Genomic DNA, 26617 nt, shown 5'->3' with positions numbered 1-26617 from the left:
TGTCTAAAGCAATCACCAACTCCCTGCGCTGGAGTCACTGGGAATGAATCACCAGCACGCACTGGAGCATGGGACGGGTACAGGAGTTAGAAGCACTACTCCTTTTGAATTTCAGTGAGATTTGGGCACCTTAAGAGCCTTGGAAAATCCCAGCCCAAGTGCTTTGCAGAGAAGGTCTTAGATCAGGGCCCTATTCCATCCAATTCAGTTCTGCTCTGTTCTGTGTAGGTCATCACAAGAGGTAACTGTCCCGCTCTGCTCGGCACTGGTGGAGCCCTAGCTGGAGTAGCGTGTCCAGCTCTGGGTGTCACGCTGTAGGAAAGATGGGGATACACTGGAGAGAGTCCAGAGGACAACAAGAAAAAGATCAAAGGTTCAAGAAGCCAGTGGGAATTTCTATACAGCATTTAGGGACGCATGGGAATGAGCCTCCCAGCCCAGGTCAGTAGCCTGGGGAAGTAGTAGGGCTCACGCTAGCATTCTAAAACCAGCTGTACAGACAGCACACGGAAGTCGTGGCTTGGGTTGGAGCTCAGGCTCTGAAGCCTGTGGTCAGGATGGGCTTCAGAGCCCAAGCCGTGGCTTCATAGTGCTGTCTCTACTGCCATTTGCAGATCATTAGCACGAGCCGTGATAGCCCATCTATCGACCCAGGTTGGAGGCATCCTCTGCTCACTCCAGAATACTCTGTAGATGAACCTGGGGCGGGAGAGGACCTGAGAACAGTCTTCAGATATGTTAAGGGCTGTTATAAAGAGGATGAAAACTATGTCCACTGAAGATAGGGCAAGAAGTAACGGGCTTAATCTGCAGCAAGGGAGATAGGGAAAAACTTCCTAATTATCAAGAGAGTTCAGCTCTGGACCAGGCTTCCAAGGGAGGCTGTAGAATCCCCGTCATTGGGGATGTTTAAGAACAAGTTGGACAAACCTGTCAGGGCTGGTCTAGGTTCACCTGGTCCTGCCTAAGCACAGGGGGCTGGACTAGCCGACCTCTCGAGGTCCCTTCCAGCCCTGCATTTCTAGGAGTCTGTGATTTGATACTGTTCTGGGCAGATTTGTACACAGCCTCATGACTGTTGGTTCACCCTCTCATCCTGCCCCCTGGGGAGAGCTGTGTGCACAGTGGGGGGTTGGTTTGGTAGGGGTGTTTAACTGTTATTTCGCTGTGTCCTCATTGCTCCGTGTTTCTATTCAAGACAGCAAGTCCGAGGCACACACCTGCCACGCTTACAGCCCCATGCGGCCCACCCCTGGTGGAATAACAGCCAAAGCCTGTAAAGCAGCATCCCTGTTGAGATGAATGGGAGTTCTTTTTGGCAGTGGAGGAGGGGCAGTTGGGCTCCCTAGAGTCTCTTCGCTCATTTTTGCTGTTGCTGGGATAAGCCAGTGACAGTAACTCTGGGAATCGAGTTTCTCTTTATCTCCCTGCTGCACTTTGGTGAGGAAATTCAAAAGGCTTTGGAGCATTAGTGTGCGTGGCAGAGCCCGCGTGCTGAATGGCCCCAAGGAGCCGTTTCCCCCATTCTGTCCCCTTTGCCCTCTCTGCTGCACCTTCCAACATGCTGAAAATGAAAAGAGACAGAGTTTTGAAGTCAAAGGGCCTGGAGGGGAGTTTGAGGTCTGTGCCCTTCCACCCCCACGGGGACCCTCACAGGAATACCTCTGCTACTGGAATGTTGTAGGTCAGCTGTGTAAAAACTCCCCAAAGTGCATGCGTGTGTGTGAGCACCTGGGAGTTTGTGTGTGTGTGTGACCGCGTGAGTGTGAGAGCATGTGTGTACATGTGCATGGCATGTGTTCGATCATGGGCGCACGCAGGTGTGTTAGTTAGTGTATGTTTGTGTGTGTGAATGCTGAGGGATAGAGAGTGTTAAATCTTGGGTGTGACCCACAGTAGGTGCAGAGGGAAAGGGCTAAATAGTGACGTGTCGTTGTCCTAGGATCCAGCAGGACATAGCTTTGCTTTGTGTGAAGTATCACAGCGTTGTGTAGGTGCTGTACGGGGTTTTGTAGAAGGGGGAGGAAAGCTTGTGGGTGGGTCAGGACTCCTGGGTTCCTGGCTCTGCCCCCACCCAAGGCAAGTCACTTAAGGCAGCATTTGCCAAATAGGGTGATAAAGCCAGATCCGTAGTGAGGCAGATAAATGCGTCACCTGAATTTCAGGCCAGATGAGCACTCACAGCTCTCACTGAAATCCCTGGGTGCGGAGGGGGCTCAGCACCTCTGAAAGTCAGGTCACTTCTTTAGGTGCCCACATATAGACGTGTCTGTCTGCCCAGCACCCAGGTTGATCCATCTGGCCTTTAAGCTTTCTGAGCCTCGCTTTGCTCTTCACCGGGTGGCTGGGCAGCACAAGTCGTGAAGGTGGGTCAGGCTGCGCCCTGGGGCCTGCGGGAAAGGAGCCCACTGCAGAAGCACAGAAGATGATTGCTTTGCCTTTCCAGCACGATGAGCCAGCAGAGGAGCTAGTGCTGCGACTCCCACCTCCCCGGTCTCTCTGGGACTACTGCGGGAGGCGCTGGGGGGATTCCCAGCGTGTGCAGAGCTAGCATGCTAGTGTAGCCGGAGCCGTCGCTGTCCCCAGGACCGACTGCCCAGATGCTGGTGCTGTCCCTGCGACTGGCGACACTGCCCTGTCAGTGCACTCACTCGAGCCGCGCTGGCATGGGCACGCCTCTGCGAGCGGGGAGTCACTCCCCTAGCTCCAAGGGTAGCCCGTGTCGCAGCTTCTCTGCTTCGAGCTGCACCTCAGCCTCCAGCCTTTCTCTGGGCACGCTCAGTCCACTTTGCTCGCTAAAGGCTAAAGGCCCGGCTCTGTCCTCAGTCCCCTCTTCCCTGGCTGGGTTCCTGTTATCTGTTGCTGAGCTGCGGCAGGCCTGGAGCTGGGACAGGGGAAGCTGCCTATGGTTCGTCGAACACCTAGGTCTCCTCAGAGCTTTGCATGCCTCTGAGCTCTGAGGGTTCGCTTCTGCGCTCTGTTTGCCTGCCTGCTTGCCAAGTCTTCTGAACAGATCGGCTACGCAAGCCAAAGGCGCCCAGACGAGCAGCACTTACCAGGCCTGTTTGTGAGGTGAGAGGAGAGAGTGAACGTGTTTCAGTGGGTTCTGTGGGATTGCCCTGAGCTCTTCCCTGCCGAACACGTTCCCTCCCACTTCTGCATATTGTGAACATTCCCAGGGCTGCCTGGCTGTGTCCCCTTCCCTTCAGCCCCGGCCTTCTCATTTGCATTAAGCTACTTGACTGTAGAGGGAAGTTTTTGCTCTGCTCTGTGCTAGGTTGTCCAGAAATCTTGCTAATGGCCATCAGACATCCAGCCTGCTCCATAGAGCTCAGATTCAGGGTCACATTAACATGTGCTTAATCTTAAACCTGTGCTTAAGTCACATTGATTTCAACAGGGATGCTCTCCTGAGTCAGGGCCTACATTAACGTGTTCTTGGGGCCAATGTGAGGCCATTGGGCTGCAAGCAGGGATACTGGTGTTTTAGTTTTGTTTGCCTTTCCACCTCCTTTTAAAATATTCAGACTAGTGAAATTACTTAGTGATAGACAGGCAGGAACTCCACTCCTAAGCAGTCAGGAATGATACACGCCATACGTGTTCCCCTTAAGCATGTTTGCTTCCTACCCAAAAGGAAGAAGATAGTGAAGACATCTGGGAGCGCAACACTGCATGAACACGGATGAATCTAATATGGGTCTTGCCCTTTTAGTCAGTTCTTGTCTGTTCCATCTGGCTTTGTGTTAGTGACAGGCAAGCAGCTGGACAGCATGGTGAGTGGACAGATGGACAGGGAGGTAAAACTGACTTCAGAGGGAGTGTGACAAATCCCCATTCTTTAATGAATTCCTGCAGGATTGAAAGCCGTTTGAGGTCTTCAGCTGGAAGGTGTTAGGCAGGTACCAAGTGCTGTTCTTAAGGAAGGGATGGAGCTGTAACAGCCTCTATCCCTGAGACATGCACATAGTACACTTCATTGTGAAGGGGAGCAAGGATCTAAGTACATTTTTAGCAGCTCCCAGTAACAGTATCTTTAATGTCCAGGGGCACAACCGCAGGAGGGGCCTGCATAGATCTGGATTTATGTTCACAATAAACCAAGCTCCAGGATCACTGCTTATTCCTCAGATTATGTGGCCAATCCCATTAACTATTAAAACTGCGGCAGAATATGACACATCTGTTCCACAAGAAGTTACTTTTCTTTTCAGTTTCACCAAAGTCTGTCATTTCCACATTCAGAAGAGGTTCAAACCTTCATTAAAACTGAATTATGATGGAATTGAAAAGGGAGAATAAAATTTACGGCCGGAGACGTTATTACAAAATACTTCCAGGATAGGTAATTGTGTAATTATTATGGACAGGAATGGAAGTGATGGTTCATTAGCAGAAAATGACCATGAAATAACAATTAATAAAGCCAAATAGAACTGATGGAAATTGCAAAACCTATACTGCCTGCAAGGCAGGCCGTGGGGGGTGTACTGGTGTAAAGACTTTAACCCTGGAATGGCTGGTGGCTTTGGTTCAGTCAGTGGGGTACTTTTCAGTCCTAGGCACTGTTCCTACTTTCAGAGATTTGCATTATTGTCTTCTGGTTCCTAATATGACACCGAAAGTGGCTTTGCCCGTTGTTATTGCCACCGCTGCCTGTGGGAGCATGGCCAGTATTTTCATAGCTGGGCACCCCAAGTGAGGAACCTATGTCCATAGTGAGGCATACCAATAAATGTGGCCTGACCTTTCAGAGGTTCCCTCTCCCGCTCTCGCCCAAGCTCCTGGTGATTGAACGGGAGCTCCAGGTGCTTAATGCCTCTGAAAACCGGGTCACTTTCATTGAGATGCGTAATTGTTGATGCTGGCACTGTAGTTTTAGACACCCAGGTGTGAAAATAGTGGGCAGCGTGTTTTGCACTGAGAAGGGCTGGAGAGTGGGAGGCGAACTGAGCTCCCAACTTCATGACAAGAGGGTGGAGCCTGATCTTGTGGTTAGAGCAGAGAATTGGCAGTCAGGACTCCAGGGTTCAGTTTTCTGCTCTGCCACACACTTGCTACATGACCGAGAAATCATTAAACTTCCTTCCCAATGTAGAGCATGAGCTCCTAACCCTCACCTCCCTCCCAGAGGGGACGTGCCGCTCCCAGCACCCTAGACTATGCTTCCGGCTTCCGGAAGAGGCTGGAGAGTGTAGGTATGGAATCTGGGGCCCCATACATACAGAGCATGGGCTCACTTGCGACGAGTACGTCTACACATAACCTGCTACAGTGCCTAGCTGCACCGCTTTGGGTCAGACACTGCCTCGCCGACAGGATGGTACTCCACCTCCCTGAGAGGCAGCCGCAAGGCTGACAGGAGAGTTCTCCTGTTGACCTAGTGCTGTCTACACTGGGGGTTAGGTTAGTGTAACTGTGTCCCTCTAGGGGGTGGATTTCTCACACCCCTGAGTGACGCAGTTATACCAACCTACTTCCCTAGTGTAGACCAGGCCTAGCAGTGCATAACCTTTGTAGGAGCCCTCTGCATAGAGTGGATGCCCCCCTGTGCTCCTGATCCGTATCCCATTGATGTCACTGGCAAGTGGGTGGGGGTCAGCCCCTAGAGGCCTGTTACATCTTTTCAAATGCTGGGCAGGTGCCCTGATTTGTGTGGGCGGGGAGAGGATGAATAACTCCCTGGTTAGCTAGACTGGCCCCAGACCCTCTCAGCTCCCTTGCCTCTTGCTGCCAGATAGGTGTTAGCATAAAAGGTGCAGCGCTTAGGAGTAATTGATTAATATAGGCAGCCGCAACATCTTGTCTGGGAAGAAATTACCCAGTGACGTGGCGATGCCTCTGGTGAGCCACCAGCTCTAACGCACTATTTGCTCAGATCAGCGGCAGCTCGGCCCAGACAAATTCCTGGGTTAAGGGGATATAAATATTTGATGCCTTCCTGTCGTGGTAATTATTTGCCTACAAGCTGGTGAAGAAGGAGGAGTGCGGTGTCGGGGCTGGTAAATTGGCTATTAAACGTGATGGCTGCTCCCTCCAGAGTGGCAGGAATGCTACTTACCAATGCTGCAATAAAACCAGCTCAGAGCAGGGAATAGGAGAGTGTTCGATGAAAGACACAGCTTGCAGGGTCTGCCGGAATTCCCTGTGCAGGGGAGAAACGGCAGCCCTGTAGCCAAGGGGGATAAGACTCTGCCCCTAATTCACTTATCGACCCCTAATGGTATTGCTGCTTTTCTTGCTAGAGGGTGGAATTCACCCCTGTGCTGTGCAAGCCCCACGTGTAACTGTCACAGATGGCCTCGGAACAGGACTCGGATGGGACGTCACTGGTGCACAGGCCGCGTTCTGGCCTGTTGCCTCGGGATGAATTTCACCTGAGCTGAACTGTAACACAGGACATGTGTCTCTGGCAGGGTGTGGGAGAGGGACAGCCCAAGAGAGCTCACACTGAGTCGTGTGTGAGCTGCATGCCCCACAGCAGTGACCTGTGTGAACGTCACACCTGGGCACTAGCTGCAGCGTTCTTGCAAGGGGCTGTGGCATGCGCACTGCATTGAGGAGGCACTTTGTGAGTGCACTGAGAATGAATTTACTAGTCCCTGCAATAATCCCTGCAGGATTATGAGAACTAGGGTACCCGGAAGCAGCTTCTGTCCATGCTGCACTCTTTCCCCAACTGACGATGCACTTCCCAGAACACAGAGGGCCATGGCACAACAGGGCTCCATGAGAAATGAGCCAGGTGAATTGCACAAACCACCAAAGCAGCTATCCAAACACAGCTGTGACTTCTCTCAAGGGACCATAACAGTTTGTTCCAGCTACCCTAAAATGCTAGAACACAATGTGCTCTACTGGCTGGGGTGCAGCGTTGCTGGGCTAGCCGTGCCCAGGTGTCCTGCCTGTCTTTACTAGCTCTGCCATGCTCCTTTGCAACACATCAGTAGTAAGATTCTATTTCACCCTGCACCGGGGAGCCCCGAGCACTTCACCCACGTGTTGTCTGGTTCGCCCTCTCCTTTGGTCACTCATGTTGAAGTTCTACCTGTCTGAACAATCTGGGCCGGTTCTGCTTGGGGGACTCACGGCCTGACTGCGACGATGGACACTTTTGTGTTTGCTTCATGGTGGTTTTGGTTTTGAGACAATGCAAATGCAATGTGAACAAACTCTGGCCCCAATCACTCAACCCACCACTCGAGACTGTAATGAACAGGCTTTTAATCTGGGGCATAAATTAACGATTCAGAACATGGCCACGCTGAGTTTAAAATCAGGGACCCAGATGTAGCAGCAACATAACCAGAGAGGGTTCACTGTTGTAGCCCAGTAGTTTGTGTTTTGTTGTTATTTCCCAGCAGGGAGTTGAAAACGTTGTAAAGCAGAGGAAATTCCCCTTCAGAATCATGGAAATGCCACCCTGGGGAAGGCAGGGGGTGTTACTGCTTCTAAGTCAACTTCACTTGAATGTGCCTGAAAAGCCAGAGACATTTCCCAATGACTCTTCCTGTTCGATAACACAGCTCAGAGGCCCGTGAGGGGCTTTTGCCATGACAAAAAAATCGCCGCGCAAATGAAGTGGAAAGCCTGGAAATGCTGGGTTCTGGAAGGAGCACACAGCTGAGAAACTTGCACTCAGAGACTTGCACTTGTGCTGAACTTCTACCTTTATCTAACTCCTGTCTGCGGCAAAATTCAGGTTGGTAGGAAAGCAAATTCTTACCCTGGTTGTAAGATGTCCTGCAAATGCTTAGTTCAGAAACAGCACAGGATGGTCACTTGGCCTAATCTAATGCTGCATCTAAGGAATGCAAGCTATTATCACCTCAGGGTGGCTTGAATTTGGGGAGAAACAGAGGTTTGTTCTATCCTCAGGTGAGTGCCCAGTCACTTACCACCCCCCCACCCCCAGCACCCATAGGGATGAGACAATGGTAGCACAGGAGTCCGGGCTGCCCCAGGGAAGGCTGCACCTTGCTAGTGGGTATTTATCAGACTGGAAATGGAAGACAGCTAGTTTCTCCTTTCAGCCTGTGGCCAGCAGAAATCTCCTTGCTGGGGTATGTGAATGATTTGCAAGGATCTATTAGAAGCAGGAACACCCAGGGATTTCTTTCTTTTTTTCCCCTACTGTTGATAAGAAGTGTTGGTTGTCTGTAACTTTCTAATCCCATTGAATTAGAATTCCCATCCAGAGGCAGTTTGATAATGACTGTGGGAGAGACCAGTCTGCCTACAGCAAAGCCTTACCTTATCCGTGCTAAAGGAATTTTGCAAAAGTTTCCCACGATTGGCAGCCCCAGGTCAGCTCCCCCAGTTTTAGCACCATTGGGAGCCCTGGTTTAGATGGCCTGTTGGTGTGCTGAGCATTGTGTCATCTAACCTTGCTCTAATGGCTCTAACGGACCTGATGCATCAAATGCCAGCAGTGGGCTCCCAACAGCAGGACAATGTGGACAAGACTCTAGAGACAATAGGCCAGATGCTGCTGTCTTCTCTTACACTCTGTTCAAACAAAATCTCCACTGAAGCACTGAGCAAGGCCCAGAGATTGCAGGTGCTTAGCCATTCCCATCGTTTCTACAATACCAATGACAGTGGTACTGTTCAGTGCTGTTAGCAGCATTGGGTTGGTGGGCCCGTGACTGCAGCATAGACAAACCCTAACACAGAGCACAGGCTGATGGGAGGGTCTGAGGAGCAGCTATGAAAGAAGGCTTGGGCTAGTAGCAGTGCAAAGAAAAATTGTATTTGAATTTCTTTTTACGGCTTATGAGTTGGGACGAGGGGTGCTGAGCACTAGAGACCTTTCACAGCTGAGTTCGCCTGGTGTGCGGTAGAGAGCAGGTTGGTGCACTGCACAATTCTCCATGGTGTCCAACAGAGGCTGGAGCACACCGGGCAGCCGGCTTGCTCATGGAAGCAGGATAATTCAAGCTAATTTAGCTTTGAACCCAGTGGGGGCAGAGGCCAGCCACTGTGCTGCAGCTCTTTGAAGCCCGTGTGCTTCTGCTACTGCCTGCTAAACTGGACAGGGGGCCTAGCGCTTTGTCGGCTTATAACCATCTGCATCTCCTTCTACGGACGTCCTTATTGGTCCGTGAACACCTGTGCTCATGTCTGTAACATGCCCGTCACTGGTACCAGTCCTGTAGGTAACCCGTCAGTAAAGGGAACTTCATAACTTTATAACCCTTCAGTAAAGGGAACTTCAACATAGAGAGCAACCAAAATCTGTGTTAACAAGAGAGAGAAATGCAAAGGATGCCCACAGAGCAGCCTGGGCCTGACTCCTGGCCTCCTGTGGCACCAAATCCTTCAGAGAGGGATTGGAACCAGGGATTCCATGGTAACTTCCCACCCTCCAAGCCAGAGTGTGTTTGGTATGAACTCAGTGCCATCCTCCTGCTGTGGCTTTGATGGACTGGCCACTAAAGAGGGTTTCTTTAGATGTGCACCCTCCCGTTTCTGTGCTTACCTGATCTTAGCCCAACCCCCAGTGAGAATGTGCTTGCTTGGGGTCTCTCGAGGCTTCCTGGACATGGATGTTCCATATAAAAATACCATCTTTTTTAGACCTTAAAAATAATTCTGACTTGGATTCAAATTGGATCAAAGTTTCAGACCAATTCCTCAGCTTCTGTGTCCATCTTTAGGGAGAACTCTTACAGAATCAAATAGAAATAAAAGCAGTAGAATTCCTCTGAACGTACTCACTCAATCTGTGGGGGTTAATAGTGAGTGGGAGCCATGTTATGAGTCTACACAGTCTACAGACTGATAACCTTCAGCAAGGGTGGTATTCTCTATTAAATGCTGTAGGACTTCTCCATAATGCCCCACTCAGTAATCAATGTCCTCTAAGAGCCCGGAAGGGAAGTGGAGCTGAGTATCTTTGTCAGCTCTTGCAGTGTGCAGAGCACTGAGCAGCCCATAGATCCTGGCTTGGGGAACCCAGAGTATTTTTGCACTTAACTTGCCATTACTGTGTTTACAGGCTTCATACAGCAGTACTTCTGGGGGTTGTAAATTACCGCTCTATACATCCTAGATCAGTTTTGAAGCTTGAGATCTTGCAGGTGATTTAGTGGTGAGCACGGGGTCAGTATTCACAGTCCTCTCAGTTTCTGTGTCTCCTTTGAAATCAAATGGCTCTCACTCATATATCTTCCTGATGAACTCTCCAGCGAAAGCATTGCCTGGCGGGCGCAGTGCTGATCCGGGACTGTTGTGATTGCTAAGACACACGCTTCTGTCTTTGGGCCGGGGGTTTCTTTACACCGGTGTTCATCAGCTTCTAGCACCATAAGATGAAAGATGTGCGCAGGCTGTTCAGTAGATGTAAGAGATTAATTTAGGACCAGCAGCCAGTCTTAGACTTGCCTCAATTCACTGGGGGCACGACATAGAAGAGAGTGAAGGGACAGCGTCCGACTGTGGATGCTGAACTGCAAAAAGTACCAAGCCTCTGGAGCAAAGCCCAGTTCTGACAGGAGCAGGCTCCCTGGCCGTTTAGTGCATGGCCACTCGCTAGAGAGGGTCCAGCTAATGTGCATTTCCCACATTGTGCCGTTTACGTTGCACTTGGTTTGCAAGTGGTGTGGCGGTGGTGGCCCCGGGGCTGCCGCAGGGTTTTGAGGGCAGCTCGTTGGCTGAGACATGTGTTGATGACTTGCTCGCAGTGTTACAGCGGAAGGGTCTCAGCGCCTCTGCCAAGGTGGTTGCTGCTGTAGAGAGAGCAGGGTGAGACCTGCATCAGAGATCTGGCTGCCTGGCTGGCTGCTCAACCATTTTTATGGGAGTCTGGACATTTACAAGGCGAAAATCCAGGTAAACTTGAATGGGCTTTTATCCATTTTTTATTATTAATGGCAGCAAAAAAAATGAGACTCTAGGTAAGTCCCGTTTTCAGAAACGTCTGAGGCACTTAGGAGTCCACGTGTCATTGAAAGGCAGGCTCCTAACTGTGCAAATCACTTCTGAAAGTGGGCCTTAGTCTCCTAAATCCCATCGCATCCGATGAAGTGAGCTGTAGCTCACGAAAGCTCATGCTCAAATAAATTGGTTAGTCTCTAAGGTGCCACAAATACTCCTTTTCTTTTTGCGAATACAGACTAACACGGCTGTTACTCTGAAACCTAAATCCCATAGCTGCTTTTGAAGATGTTGCAGCATAGGGGGCCCTGTGGGAGAGACAGCAGAAGAAGTTTCATCCATTAAATGTCTTTCATGTTTCAAAATGAGTAATTTGCCTTAAAAACAAGACTGTTTTTTCGCCCAATTACTAAATCAGTATTAAATCAGCTGGGTACAAAGGACATTGCAGAGCAGACCGGCTTTCCTGTCAGGATTGCTGAGCTGTCATTAGAAAGAGCCCTGGATGGAAAGGTGCTTGGTCTCTCCCAGAATTTAGAGCCCTCAGTTTAAGATTTTCTCCTTTACTGTGTCTCTTTGCCCCTTGCAGGGTCAAGCAGTCTTTGTTCATTCGGAACAGGAACAAGAACTGCATCTGTATTGTGTGAGGAAGGTTTGGGGGTCCAGCTAGGCAGCGGGGTTTGAAAATGTGCCATATACATCTCTGCATAATGGTGCTGGTGCATGGGAAAAGCCTGACTCCTGATCACTGCATCCATCAAAGGCAGTGTATTCCTGGTAACACAGTGGGGTGTTGTCATAGTGTGTGGTGCTCCATTCACTTCTTTCAGTCCTCATTAAATAAGACCTTCAGGGATCACTCACTCCCAGGTCATGGGATCAAAGTCTATCCAGACCTGTTTGGCTAATTTGTATGGTGGCTGTATGGGCCATTACCCAGTGAAATGCATTGATTTGTGATGCTAACTAGATTCTGAGCTGGGATCCCAGAGGTGATAAGCCAGTGCATTCGTTTCCCTTCTTCCTTAATATTTTAAGGGGGAGGGGCAAAGAGCAGCAGAACAACACCCTCCCTTTCTGCTGAGCAGGAAGACATTGCAGCGTTGCTGTAAAGTTAAGACACGCCCAGGGCTGGGGCTCAGATTGCACGTGGATAGGGTGCCAGGAATGAACGTCCCTTTGGTTGTAACATTCGGGGCTGGAGCTGATGGTGTTTTGACTGAAGCCACAGGCATTGCGAGGCATCGTCCTCTCTCTGTGGTCTCGTATCAAGTTTGCATCTCATTTTCAGTTCCAATTAACTAACCAACTAGCTGATTTCAGTAAAGCCCTTCCCTCTGCCATGAGGAAAGGCTATTCATTCTGCTCAGCAGGGCGGGTGATTAGGAGTAAATAGAACTCAAGCAGTCTGATGAGCCCAAGCCAGGGCCAGCACTCTTCCTACTTAAAGATGGGCTGGGGAGCCACTGGACACAGCCATAGGGGTGTGCTTAGCAGCCTTGAGGCCTGGTTTAGACTCCTTCAGCAGCAGCACCTGGCTAGATGTCCAATCTTCCAGCAGGCACCTGGCCTTGGAAACGTTGCGTTGATCACTTGCAGCCATGGAGTGGGGCTCTCCTGCTGGGGAGATGGGGAAACTCCCATTGGCCTGTGTGCTGCTGGTTTTTACTGAGCAGCCGCAGGAGTGGGCTGGCAGAGGGGCAGGCTACCCTACGTGCTGTTTTTCCCTGAGCTTCCCACTGCACCTGCTCACTGCTGTTGGGACAATGTTGTGGACTCAATGCACTGGTGCAGTCTGAGAGCCAGTGGCTGGATTGGCTCTGTGTGCGCCAGTGTCCCCCAGCAGCTTACTGGAGCCAAAGTGCAAACCCTGATGAGTGTGAGAACATGATGGCGGAACATAACGGGGTCCTGCAGTTCTAGCTGACAGTCCCAAACTGTCAGCACTCAGCCACCGCCCTGTTGGACGGGGCGTAAGAACCTGACTTACAGAGTGCCAGGCTGCCCCGCTGAGCTAACGGGGTCCCCTCCTCTGGCTGAGACATCTGGAGCTCATGCCAGTTCCTTGCACGACTTCATGCCATGCGCTCTGCGATGAGGAGGAACGTTGCCCTGTTATGCAGTGGACTGAGGGCAAGATGGCGGAGGGTCTGTGACCACGCCTATTAGGAAGGATCCCCCAAGCCTGTCTCCTGTCTGGTGTTGGTGCAACTCCTGGGGTTTCTCAGTCTGTTTCTAGCGGAGAGGCCTTTCTCATTGCTCTGCTGGTGTAAGGAGTTCGCTGGAGCCTGCTTGGGGTAACTGCTAAGCTAGAGCCTGGGACTGGGCTCCGGCCACGCAGCTCCGGGTCAGGTGCGGTTGTTTGCCTCCCCACAGTGCACATAGAGCCTGGCACGTGCGAAGTCATCGCTGCCCACAGATGCTGCAATAAGAACAAGATTGAAGAGCGCTCCCAGACAGTGAAATGCTCCTGCTTCCCAGGGCAGGTGGCAGGGACGACTCGTGCGGCTCCCTCCTGCGTGGATGGTGAGTACACGGCGCGTGAAGCCTGTGCGCATGCCTAGCAGAGTGCCCAGGCCACCCTCTGGGGTCTGCAACTGGGGGCCAGGGGTCCAACCAGGACAGATTTTCCTCCTAGAGTCCAGGCACTTCCACTCCAGCGAAAGCAGCTTCTCTTGCTGTGCTGCAGCGTCCCCAGTCCCAGTCCCACCCCAGGAAGGGGAAAAGCACCTTTTCAAATGCAACGCGCTGGCTGGTGTGTCTGGTGCTGGCTCCCTCGCGTAACTGGTCCAGGTACGGATGCTCGGGCAGCGTGGCGGTGGGCGCCAGCGGTAACCTGGGGCCAGGTGACAACTTACAGCTAGGAGTTGCTCCCTTTGCTCAAGTGGCAGGAGCGTGTGCGTTGGGTGCTTGTTGCAAAGCCCCGTGAGATCAATGGGAAAACGCCCTTTGACTTTAGTGGGCTGGGCCTCATCCCCTGGCTGCAGAAAGTCCCCGGTTCTATGCGGGCCAGTGACCCATGGTGGGCAAATTACCCAGCCATTGCACCACAGAAGGACCTAGAAATGGCCTGTGTGTTCTGTTGGGGGCAGGGAGGGCGCTGGTGTGCAGCCAGGAAGATGAGGACTGTCCCTGCCCTGGGTTCCTTTCTGTTTTGCTTTGGGCCTGATGCAGATAATAGCAGAGCTCTGCGCTTGCTGCCCCTCAGCAGAGCATCCTCTTCTGTATCATACAGCACTCGGGTGTCCCCATGGGGAGTCCTGCTTTGCCTTCATGCTGCAGAGCCAGCCCAGGCTGACTTAGAAGTAGGGCACCCAGCAAAGGAGATAGAACAATGGACTCTGAAGGCAATTGCACATGGGGATGGGTGTCAGCAGCTCTAGTCAGCCCCATTGTCCCCCCTTGTTACAGGTGCCCTGTCTCTGAGGCGTTTTTCCCCTCTAGTCAGTGTCTTGTGTTGCCGTGGGCTGTGTGACCCCATGCAACGTGGCCCTACGGGAGGGATTGAATGCCAAGAGATGTGTCTGAAGTGTCATGGGGCCAGATTTTCAAATGAGCTCAGCACGTTGTGTCCACACTGGGGGCTGGTCTCTTTTGAAAATCTGGCTGCAATTGTGGGTGCTGAGCACTCAGAAATGGGGCTAGGGAAGAAAACGGTCTCAGCACTATAGAGGTGACAAAGCTGAGTAGGGACGAGAAAGGTTCTAAATGCGTCCAGCCCAGGCAGTTAGACCGGAGTCCCTGCCACTCTTCACCTTTGTTCTTGGAAGTGATGGGTCCCAGAAAGATAATAGAGTCCCCGAATGAGAGTGCTCGGGAAATCCCTTTCCTTGGGGCTGAGCTGAGCCAACCCTGCTCCGTTACAGCACAACAAAGGAACTGCGTGTGCTTTTAACCCTGCAGCTGAAAAGCTGTGATGGGCTCTTCCGTGCATGCATCTTAACGTGTGGCTGGGTCTCCAGCACCGTACATGGTACTGGCTTTGACTGTGCAGATCTGGGGCAGCGGAAGGAACTAGGCTCTGTAACAACACCCTCCAGGATCTCACTTGTTGCCCGGACTTAGTGCTATGGACTGTGAGACATGTGACTAGAGTCATGCCACATAATCATCTACGAAAAGCACTAAGACAAACCCAGCCCATCTATATTTTATTGAATGGTGTCACATGGTGTCCCACTGGATCCATCAGAAGTGGCAGGAGCCTTTCCCAGTGCATTATTGATTTGCTGGGCAGCAGATGTGGGGTAAATGTGTCTGTGAACAACGCCAAGAGGCACAAGCTTCATGTTTCTGGGCAGGTTCTCTTTGTCCCGAGTGGCTTTTCTGTGCTGCCTTTTCCCTGCAGAGTGGTCCCCAGTAATTACTCACGAAGCAGGCATCAGATGCACAGGAGGAACAAAGCTGAGTAGTGAATGTCACTTTACTGAGGCTAGTATACCCTGAAGTAGGCTAGTGACTGCAATGGTTTCCCTGCTGTAGTTATGAAGGAGAGGCTCAGTGGATGAGTAGCTTTTACCCAGCCCTAGTGGGAGAAACTAGGGATTCTGCAGAAGCAGACAGAGCAAACAGGTCAAACCGGGTCCCTTGGGGTATATGGAGGTTGCAGCTGGGAGCGACCTCCTAGCTGGGATAAACAGACCCGTGCTAGCTCGGCTGGTGCCAGTGAGCTAGACATTGCCGCACTGGCAGAGGTGTGGGCTAGCCAGCTGAGCTCGGACATGGGGTTGTGTGAGTCTGAGCTGTGGTAGCTAGCACAAGCCTCTACCGGTGCACAGTGTCCACACCATTAGTTTTAGCAGGCTAGTTCGAGCCGAGTCAGTGCGAGTTTGTCTGCCTGGCTAGACAGCGCACTCCCAGCTGCAGTGTGGACATACCGGGGAACTCAGCCAACAGCAGGCCTGTGCAGTGCAGAGCGCAGCCTGGGGGGGAAGAGGAAGTGAAAGGTGTGCAGAGCTGGGCAGCCATCTCCCTCTGGCGACATCAGCAGAAATTCCTGCTCTCTGCAGATTTGTGAAATACGTGGTGCTTCTGACCGAATGCGGGGCCTCCCCACTGACACATGCCAGGACTTGGCTGGCAAAGAAATGATACTGGTTTCGCAGGAAAGGAAGCTCTTTGTGATGAAATTACTTCCTCCTGCAGTGATTGCTTGCTGGGAAAGATGAGCCAGAAGAGGAAATGTCCCTTCTAACCTCTGAGGATGGGGCTATTCGCCCCCGTTTTGCCAGCAGTGGGGATTTTTCCATACATCTGTAACACTGAATGTTTTTAAAAAAATATTCCCAATCCAAACATGCTAAACTGGCAGGTTCTCCCACCGTGATCAGTCTCTGCCAAGTGCCTGTTAAGCAGAAGTGTCAGATACGGCTTTCGTGCCCCTGGGTATGCCAGTCTTCTGCCACATGAGCAGGAGAATGTAGTTATCCCTGATTTATTTTATTAGAACTTCTACAAACACTGAGCAGGGCACCCCTCCATACATACACTCTAGGTACTCCTGAGGTTGCCTAAAAATACAATTAAAATAACCCTGAACCTCCCCAAAGTGCAGCAGTCTAGACAGAACTAGTTGGCACTGGTCTAGTGCCATCTGTCCCAGGTGCTTTCGCTTTCATTCACGATGCCTCCAGCTAGGAGGAGGTGAGTGTCATCATCTCCCTGTATCAGAACGGGGAGCTGAGGGGCAGAGGAATTCTTTGCCCGAGGTCTCAGTGGTATGTCTGGAAATAGAACCTAGCCCTGCCTCCCCATCCCTGCTTTGGAGGTGTTTGCCCAGCCTGATAAGAGCACCAGGGACCTATCCGTCCTGTGTCACACTGACTGCGAAGGCCCTGCCAGCACTACAGGGAGGGACGTGTTTGAAAGCTGTTTCCAGACACTGTTCCATGTTCACGACTGTTTTTAAAGCCATGCACCAGGCTGGCTCCTCACGAGGGGGCCTGCTGGGACTGTGTCTGGCAGCAGCTTTCAGCCAGACAGGGCCAATTAGGAACAGTCCCTGTATTGAGACACTGAACTCGCTGGGCAAAGCAGAGCTCTGAGCAAAGCCGTTTCAGAACTAGCCTAGGGAAGTGGGACCGAGATTCTCCAAAGTGACGAGTGATTTAGGAGCCCATTTGGGGAGCCCAAACTGAGACTCCATAAAGGGGCCTGATTTCACAGATCAGGCACTCTAGGCCCCTGACACCACTAACCCACCATGGATCACCTTGGCCAGGGCTCTGGCTCCGTTTGCACTCAGCGCCTGGAGATGGATGCCAGTCCCTGCTCGGCTCACCTGCAAGACGGTCTCAGGTGCCTAAACTCTCACAGCCTTCTGAGTGTGACTCATCCAATCCACCACCAGCCCCTCCCATCGCACCCTGCTGCCAGCAGCTGGCATCACAGAAGATAATGCAACTTTGCGCAGTTCCCCGGGGCCTGCCTCTAGGCCTCCCAAGTGCTTTTCTCTCCAAGCTCTCACTTCGGCACAGCTTACCCAGAGGCAAGAATAGAAGGACAGAATGTGAGTGGGGGACCCCCCCCCCAACACACACACCTGGTGCTGGGAACCCCCCACTGCACCAGAAGAAAGACAAGCAGATTAAAAAGGAAGTGAGTCATCTTCTGCTTGTCATTAAAATGTGGCCCGTGGACAGTGACCAGGAACAGCCAGGCTGCCGGGGACAGAATGCACATAAGAGGGGTGAGCTGTGGGGATGAAAGACGCTGAGGGGTCTTGGCGGAAGAGCAGCGAGGCAGGACACCCTCCCTGGTGCCGTTAGATTTGCAAGGAGGATCAAGTTTGCTCTTTGTTTGCCACCACTAACAAGCCTTTCGTCTTCAAAAGCAAACTGGAAAAGATCTAGCAGTGGCTCAGCACGGTTAAATGCCTCTCCGTATGCCTCCCGCCAGCCTGGTGTTTCCTGTCGAGTCCCTGATTCCTAATGACCTCCCGGTTAATGGGATTCAGGCACCGTTTCATTGGGCGCCTCCTCTCTGGCCTCTAAGGATTCAAATTATGAATATTCCTCAACTTAGACCACGTTGTTGCTGAACTTTAGGTTGCTATGGTGACGGGCTTTTGCATGTCTTCTGTCCTTCGGTGATGCCGGCTTGCCGTGGGCTGGGACAGTTGACGATGGCTGCTCTGTGCCTAATAATTCCCGTGCAAGTAAAATGCACCTGCAGGCCCTGTCTCTGTTCAGTTGCTTGTCCCTGCTCTCATGGTGCCTTGGGAGGGGCTCTGTGGCATAGCCCTGAACTCTGCTACCTCAGGAGAGAATCGGCCACGCGACACTCACCCCAATGTGGTTGCGGCTGCCAGAACACCCCAGCACACAGTGACCACGGAGCCTCACGCCCTGGGAGCGCTTGGGACTAGACCTGGGGCGGGGGGGGGGGGGGGGGAACGTGCCATTTTGTGAAACATTTTGAGATTCCAAAATCGGGCTTCATTCCAATGGGAGTGAAAACCCCCAAATTCCCCATAAGGGTAAATTCCAAACTTTGTGTCCATTTCTCTTCGTGCTAAATGTTTCATCTCAATTTAGAGTCTCAGAATGTTTTGCGTTGCATTATAATATATTCATCACAGGGTGACTGGCCTCTGTAAGGCAAGACAGGGCCAGCCACAGCTGTGCCATCATTAATTCGCTGCGTCCCAGCTGAGGGTGTGAGCCAAACTTAATGGACAGGTGGGCCTTAAAAAAGGACTGAGAAAGATCAGTTTGGCTTGGAACCATAAGGAGAACCAGCCTGGGGGCGAGTGCTCTATCCCAGATCCAGAAAGGAGCTGGGAACAGGGCCCAGGGTGAGGGTTGAAGGGCAGAAGAATCTTTTTGTTAGTTGGGACTTTTTAGTTTGGACATTTGCTGCCTTAGAAGGGGTTACATTTGTTTGTGACTTGGCAGGGGACTAAGCCACATCTCCAGCACAGACCAGCGTGTGGAGAGCCAAAGAGACCCACCCCGGGGAAGGAAACTGAGGCAGAAAGTGCTGGTGGTGCCACGCTTGGCCACTAGGGCGTGCTATGGGGAAGCCATGCCCCACGATCGTATTTTATATTTATATACATAGTGTTTGTATAATTATATATTATATCACACAAAATAATAGATCATAGTACGTAATTATGCAAACATAATATATAATACATTTTAAAAAATCAAAACAAAAAGTCATTTCAAAATAAAAAGTGGAAATGTTTTGTTCAGAAAATGTCAAAATGGGACATTCCAACATTGTTGGAACTTTTTTCCATTTCTAAACAAAAGTCTGGTGAAACTGACCCAATTTCATAAAGTGGTTTAATTTAGATGGAATATAAATAAATAGGGATGCCAGAAAATGGTACAGAAAATATAAAAAATATTTTTTTTTTAAATTTTCACAGAAATTTTTGATTTTTCATCAAAGCAAAATGAAAACCTGTGTTTCAGTTTGACTTGAATTGAAAGAAGCAGTACCAGCTTTCCTTTCTTTGGTTTCATTTTTCTCCCTTCTCTCCCCTTTTTCGCCACTGGAGAAGGTGGGGACAGGGAGTGGGAGGAGGAAGAAAACAAATCCTCCAATTTTTGATTCAGTGTTGACAAACAATTTAAAAACTTTTCATCGGGTGCAAAAAGCCATTATCCGCTCCATAAACTAGCTCCTTGCTGATGAAATGCCGGCCGTCTCTCATAGCAAATACTAACTCCCCACCCTGTCTCCATCTCTCCCCTCATCCAACCCATCTGTATGCACACTGCCCGTATCTGCTCTGTTTCTCACTGGCCCTCTCTCCTTTCAGCCTCCATAGTCCTCCAGAAGTGGTGGTGTCAGATGGAGCCGTGTCTAGAAAGGGAGGAGTGTAAGGTGCTGCCAGACTTGTCTGGATGGAGCTGCAGTACTGGCAACAAAGTCAAGACGACCAAGGTATGTGTGCAGTGCTGTTTGGAGCCATACGTTTGCCACAGAAAATGGAGTGAGCCATCTGGAGCACAGGGCATTGGCAGAGCTGGGCAGGGGCTCAGGATGGGAGGAGCTGGCAGGATTTACAGAGCAGAACTGAAGGGCTTTGGCTGAGCTGGTGTGAGGAGCTTCCACCCTTCCCTTACGTCAGTGCGTTTAGTCCCTTCTTTTCACAGCCCAGGAATGTCCCTCCATAGCGCTCTGGTGCAGGAAGAGAAGTGAGGCGCCTTGCCCAGAGTTTTTACATCTCTCTGTCTTTTGTACTGATTATGGTAGTGCCCGAGCACCAACCAAGAATGCGGCCCTGTTGTGCCACACGCCAACCCAGCATAGCTGACAGTGCCTGGCGTGAGAGCTTACCATCTAAATAGATCTGCCGGACACAGGGTACGGCCAGGGCTGCGACACACAAGCAGAGTGAACAATGTGATGGTGGCAAACATCATTTTAGTGCCCTGGGTTTTGTTCTGAGTTTAACCCCTTTGGTGGGTTTTGTTAGGTGATTACCTGATGCCACCAAGTAGAAGCGGTGGAGGGATTTTCCTGGGGAAGATATCAGAGTGTCTCCTAGGCTAGTCCTTCGCTGACAAAGGACTGGTTTGCAGTCTGTCCTGGCATTGCAGTGAGGTGCTAGACTCCCCAAGCTGTTCTCTGGAGCAGCAGATTCCTCATCGCCTGCCTTCTGCCAGAGCAGTGTGATTCAGGCAAGGGCTTTCTTGGATGTCAGTGCTCCCCTGGCTGGAGCAATCATCTGTGACAGAGAGCTACATGATTATTATTTTCATGGCTTGCTGAATGCCCCGGAGAACAAGGTATAATTAAAATTTTATCAAACTCATTAGTAATTACATGTATGTCATGGTTAATCAGTTGCATAATTTTGTAATCATTGTTCATACAGTTGAGTATAATTATTCTTTATGCTTTAGCTTTGCTCACCCTGCACCCCCCCGCTGTAAAATTATCCTTCAAAAAAGTGATGCAGGGATTTATTTATTATTATTATTTTCCTCCACAAATTGCGTGTTCGTGCTAAACTGTTTTTATGAATGTCAGAGCTGCCTCCCCTGGCACAGGCATCAAATACTGATGAGCACTTGCGGCTGTATTTCCAGACCATTCTCATTTCCACCCCGTTTATATTGCTAATTTAATTCCCCTCCCCTCTCCCCTCAATCGCGATCTTAATTGGACGTCAGCGTGATGACTCCAAGTTCTTGTAAGGGACAGTTCAGTTGTGAAGGGTGCTGGAGCTGCTGCAGTCCAGGTGTCTCCCCCAGGAGCACTGTTGATGCTCTGCCAGGGGACAAAGCCATTTACGGTACTCCTCCGAAGATGCACTTTGCTTTCATCTGCCCTTCCCTCTGGACTAGCTGCAACCTGAAGATGGAGTCTGACATTTTCCAAAGCACCCAGTGTTTTTTGGTGCTCAACTTGAGACTGCTTAAAGAGGCCTGGTCTTCAGAAAGTTCTGGGCACGCCCCCGCCACTCCACATGACTGGCAGATTACAATGCGTTGAGACTGGAAGCAGCACCCAAAGCAGAGTGTGCATAAACAATCCGCAGGGGGAAATATGCATCAAACATCCTGTTAAATAATTGCAACTATTGAATACGTTTGCATCTATTCAAGTCTGTTCAGTCACTGTTCACGAGCAGGAAAATCAGCTGGATGTGTTGGATTGCTTGCTCACAGCAGTTTGACCATTTCCATTAGCAAACAATCTCCAGAGCAAGTATTCTTCAGGGAACTCATTTGGGAAATAATTTCAAACTACAGATAAATGAGAGGCGAGTGTGATGTTGTCACAGTTCATCCCCGAGTGCGAAGAGGGAGAACTCATTCCTCTGAAGAACTTTGTCACAAATTATTTTTCAGCAGGGAGGGGATTTGCCTGTTAAAACTCTACAATTGACCCCTGCGAAATACAATATCATTAACACTGAGTGGTCAAAGCTCATGAAAAAATCATGGCATTGATTTAAAAATCATCAGAATGAAAAAATAGTAAATGCTGGGTTATTTTTATTTGCCATCTGGTTTCGGAATATTTATACGGACACATTTTCAAGCTTTTCTCTGCAACCAGGAAAGCTAGAAACTTGTTTTTCTTTTTTAAATAAATGAAAGCTAAGATTTTCTCATAATCACATGACTCCAGGACCTGGGGCATTAAGGAAAACATTAAATATCACCAGACTCATGAAAAAAATTGCTGGAGTTGGCAACACTGAAAGTATGCTGCCACCCTGTAATGGGGTACCCAAGCTGCTCCACTCTGGATTTGGCCCCTTGGCACCTCTCCTCCGAGAATCAGGGACACTTCGGTCTGGTACAACACCTGTGTTCTTTATTCGTGATCAGTTTCCCACCACCAGTTTTCAACTATATACAGGCTTTAGAACTGCTTGGCCTACCACAGGCTAGGAGGCTCCTACTCCCTCTGAGCCTGACTTCCTGTTCTTAGTCTCCACCTTTCCTTTCCTTTTCCTGCTCCTCCTTAAACACATTTTTAGAAACATTTTGATTTAGACAAAAAGGGCTGTTTTAATCAAAAACTGTTTTGATGAAAAATGTCTGAACAGTTCTACTGGTAAACTCATTCCCTCTTCCTTCCTCTCTCTGCGTCGTTTACACCAGCTCCTCTGCTCCTTTGTCTTCTCTCCAGTCCTCTTTGAATGCTTAGGTTTAACTGGTGCTGTATTCGCAGCTGGCTAGTTGAGTAATAAGCACATTTCGTCCCCTTAACTGTGGGTCTGTGCTGAGCACAAATTATCCTGTTCTGTTTAGGGTTTTTTTAATGCTTCCAGTTTGATCTTCCTGCCATTGTGCATGGATTTGCTGAATTGTTCCAGCTGAACGTGCCTGGTACTTGGCATGCACAAGTGGCCAGGAATGGAATTTAAATAGCAATATTTCAAATGCAGCTACACCTCTCATGGGTGCCTGGAGAGAAAGCTCTAGCCCTGCTATGAAATCAGTAAGAAAGGACATTGTGATGGTAAATAGGATATAAACATCTGAAGGCTGTAAAATTATCCACGGTCGCTAGTACAACCCAACGTTTAAAAGGCTGGGAGACCATTTAAAAAAATTTTTTTTTGTCTCTCTGAATATACAGACATGCTGACATGCGCTCACTCACACCCACGTCCCTGCAGCCTGTCTAAGGGGCTTGTGCAGGCTGCATCTTCTTTTCCAGATTGCATGGTGCAAGATAGATTTTTATTCCATTGTCACCAACAGGAACTGAATAGACCGCGTGCCGTTCCTATGGAGTGGGGTTGTTACCCCTTGGTTACAGTTGGGGAACTGAGGCACGCAGCGGAGAAGTGACTCACCTGAGGCCATGCAGTGAGTTAGAGCTGGAAATAGAGCTCAGGAATCTTGAGCCCCAGGTCCTGCTATGACCACTAGACAGCACTCCCGCTACAGAGTGACCTTTAGGAGTTGCCATTTCAGTGCAGTGCAGTGCCTGATTCTGCTCTTAAACTGTCTTTACACCAGTGTAAGTGTCATCTCTAGTGAAGGTACCCCCAGTGCACGCCAATGTAAATCAGGAGCGACCCATTCCCCTGCACCTTGTGTTGTCAATGAAATCTTTGCAAAGTGAGTGCAGAGGGGGACTGAAACCCTGCTAGTGTGAACTCGGGGAGATTCAGATACGACACCTGGGTCGAATGGTTCCCTGAGCTACACCCACATGGTCCTACCAGCTCCAGGAGGGCTACAGGGCTGAAGGCAGGAGCCCCTCACACCTCCCACTATGACCACACCTTGCACCCTGCGAACGAAAACAGCCTGGGCCTGTCCCAACACTGTGTAGTCACTGGCACCAGTGTGTGGTGCTTCCAAATCAGAATGATGGTGTTTGACACCCTTCTGCCCTGGGGTCAGTGGCTACAATGGAGAATCAGGTCCTGTGGAAAATATGGGGGAAACCGCCCTTGGAAAATCCCCTGCTGCTGTTTTTACCACAGGCAATGACCCTAGCCCTTCGCAGTTTAGGTTTTAAGTTTTGCCTCCTTCTCCCAACACCATGGCCCTGAGACTTTATTATTATTATCGATAGTGAGGTGAATCAAGGACTGGGACCACCTTATGCTAGGTTCTGTACAAACCCAGAACAATAAGCTGCAAAGAGCTTACATCTGTGTATCAGAGACCTCAGGCAGATACAGACAGGCAGGGAAACACAAGGAAACAAAATCTTGCCTTCTTCCAAGTCCCTTCTCAGTGTTCTACACTAGGGAATGCAGGAAGCAATTAAAAGTAGGTCTGGAAAACTATACGAGTTCGCCTCAGTTTTAGGAGAAAACCCAAATCCAGTCCTGCCTCGCCAGTAGATAGGTTGCCAGGCTTTGGAGTGACGTGTTCTTCTCCTTTGTTCGCAGGTCACCCGGTAGTTGCTGCGGAACTCTTTCCTGAGGGTTTCTCTGACAGGCGTCTGCGTTGCGGCGGCCAGCATTGCGAAATGGTACAATATCATGTTCATTCAGCTGCGGGAAGGTCCTGTCGCGTTCTGCGGAGCCGTGAACAGGACTTCCCGGCGTTGGCAGCGACGCAGCAGTGTTGGGATAGGGTGGCTGTCCCTCTGAGCACTTTATTGTTCTGACTACACTGCATCTGACAGCGGATTCGTGCTCACTCCTTCTTGGAGCAGCACCGAGAGTTACAGAGAAGGGGACGGATGCACCCCTCTGGCCTGGAATACTGGGAAACCTCCCTTCTGGAAGTGAAAAGCCGTGCCAGCTCCTGGTTTAATGCCACCTCTGAGGTACTGAAGCAGCGATTGCTATTGAGGCGATAGTAATGGGTTCTGAATGCAGTTGCAAGACTCCCTTTCACTCCATGTTTTCCCTCTGCATCAGGGATGCACATGCCAAGAAATTCTTGAGTCACGTAGAATCTGTTGACAATTAAAAAGAGAAAAAATGGCTTCCTTCCTTTCCTGCCGCATATTCAGATAGGATAAAATAATTGCCAGGAGAATCATATTTGCCCCCAAGGTCTTGAATAGGTGTCATTGTCAGGGTTTTAGAAATCAATGTCTAAGTCTTCCCCATCTTTGTTTCATTGTTTTTTTAATGAAGACTGGTTTCCAGGAAGAGTTCCTGCAGCCTCGGGCCAGATTCTGATCTATCTTCCATTGGCATAAAACTGGAGTAACTCCACTGAAGTCAATGGAGATGCTCTGTCTTTGTCACAGGGTGATTGAGATCAGAATCTGGCCTACTGTATAACAGAAATGACAGTGCAGACTGAAACATCTGACGCTTTGCTGGAGACACCTGACATGAGACAGTAGACTCGCTGAGCAAAGCGAGGCTGGTTTTTCCTTGCTCATTAATTGCACTGATAGGCTGTTAGTTCCAAATCTGAGCTCTGTGATCCAAGTCATTGGAGCCAAATTACTGCTCATGTTTGCAATAGCATTTCAGAGGAATGCAGGGGGGCAAATTTCTCTCTCTTTGGTCTGTTGTGCCTGGTGCAGTTTCCATTGTTATCCAGAGAGAGATTGAAATGGTTTAGCTCCGTTAATTCAAAAGAGAGAAAAACCCCTGCAATGAGCTCAAATCCCTTCCCAGGGCAAACTATTGTTCCAAATTTGCTACAATATATTGGTGGGGGTGAGAGCCCTATGTAACCCCTTTATCCCAGCTGCAAACATCACAAGGAAAAACTCTTTGGTCTGGGGGACTAATCTCCCTCCCCACCCAGAAGTCAGTGTGGAAATTGCCATTGAAGTCAGTGGAGTAAGACTGGGCTTTGGGCTCCCAAAGGAGAATTGCAGAGGTACTTAACCCCCCCTTTTGCTCCTTTGGGAGTTCCAGCTCTGATAGTCACAGAACTATACACATTGGTTTGCTGGGGAAGGGAATAGTTAGAACCAACTTAATCCATACTGAATGCACAGGACAGTAGTAGTGAAAGTAACAGATGCCTCCTCAATGGAAACCTTGCTACTCTTCCCTAAAAAGTCTTTCAGATCCAACCCTTGCTGTGTTACACCCCTAGATGTTGGTACCGTTATGTTTCTCTTGACTCAGGAAGGCCCATGGATTTAACCCTTGCAAGTAAAAATACTTGTATGATCATTGGTTGCCTACAGTGCAAAGTGTAACCCAAAGGGGACATATGACTGATGCGAAAGCCTGGTGCGGAGATTATTACATGGATTCCAGGAATAACAGGAGGGAGTGGTGTGGGAAGTTCCAGGCAAAGAGAAAACAGCAGCATATTTCAAATGCAGCCTGGCTCTGTTCTGTTTTGCAGCAGCCTGGTGTCTATGCTACAACTGTACAGCCTGCTGGAGTTGTTATTGGACCGTTTTTGTAGCGGGGTGTGTAATCCCTGCCTCAGATGCGATGTAAACACCAGACTGTGAAATATTAAATTCATTTTAATCTCTGCAAAGGATCGTTTCATTTTTGAAAAGAAAAGGTGGAGGCGGAGGAGTGTTTTTCAAATCAATCTACTAAAGGGCAGAAGGTTTGTGAGGCCTTTATTCTGGGGCAGGCCCTACTGCTGTTGGAGTGCGTGCGTGGAGGGCTGGCCAATTTGTAGTGGAGGTGGCTTCCTGGCATTGGGGTAATAAGCAGATAAGCCGCTGAAGCTTGCCCAGGGCCAGCTCGAAACTCTTTCTTCATGGAGCAGGTGATGAAGCTCACAGGCATTTTCATTGCTGGCATATTCAAATGACAGGCAGCAGCTCCCCTGAAAAACCGACGAGTAAATTCCATAGGAGCTTGGTAAAGTGTACAGAGAGGAAAAGTGCCTGCTCCCTGCTGTGTGTGAAATGC

General features: G+C 49.9%; 1 protein-coding gene across 4 annotated transcripts in view; it reads left to right on the top strand.

The window, feature by feature from the left end:
• TAFA3 (TAFA chemokine like family member 3) overlaps positions 1–26617 on the top strand; it is a 107304-nt gene that overhangs the window by 44661 nt on the left and 36026 nt on the right. For 2 of the 4 annotated variants that reach the window (XM_075121850.1, XM_075121851.1), the window contains 2 exons: positions 13255–13404; positions 19652–19776. In XM_075121850.1, coding sequence (XP_074977951.1) covers positions 13255–13404; positions 19652–19776 — 275 coding nt within the window. Of the gene's footprint in view, positions 1–13254; positions 13405–19651; positions 19777–24208; positions 26232–26617 lie in introns of those variants that run through there. The other 2 variants (XM_048826825.2, XM_075121852.1) reach the window with 2 other exon arrangements.

This window comes from Caretta caretta, chromosome 21 (assembly GCF_965140235.1).
Source record: "Caretta caretta isolate rCarCar2 chromosome 21, rCarCar1.hap1, whole genome shotgun sequence".
NCBI classification, from domain to species: domain Eukaryota; kingdom Metazoa; phylum Chordata; order Testudines; family Cheloniidae; genus Caretta; species Caretta caretta.
The sequence above is the reverse complement of the archived record's forward strand: the minus strand, read 5'-3'. Positions and strand labels throughout refer to the sequence as shown.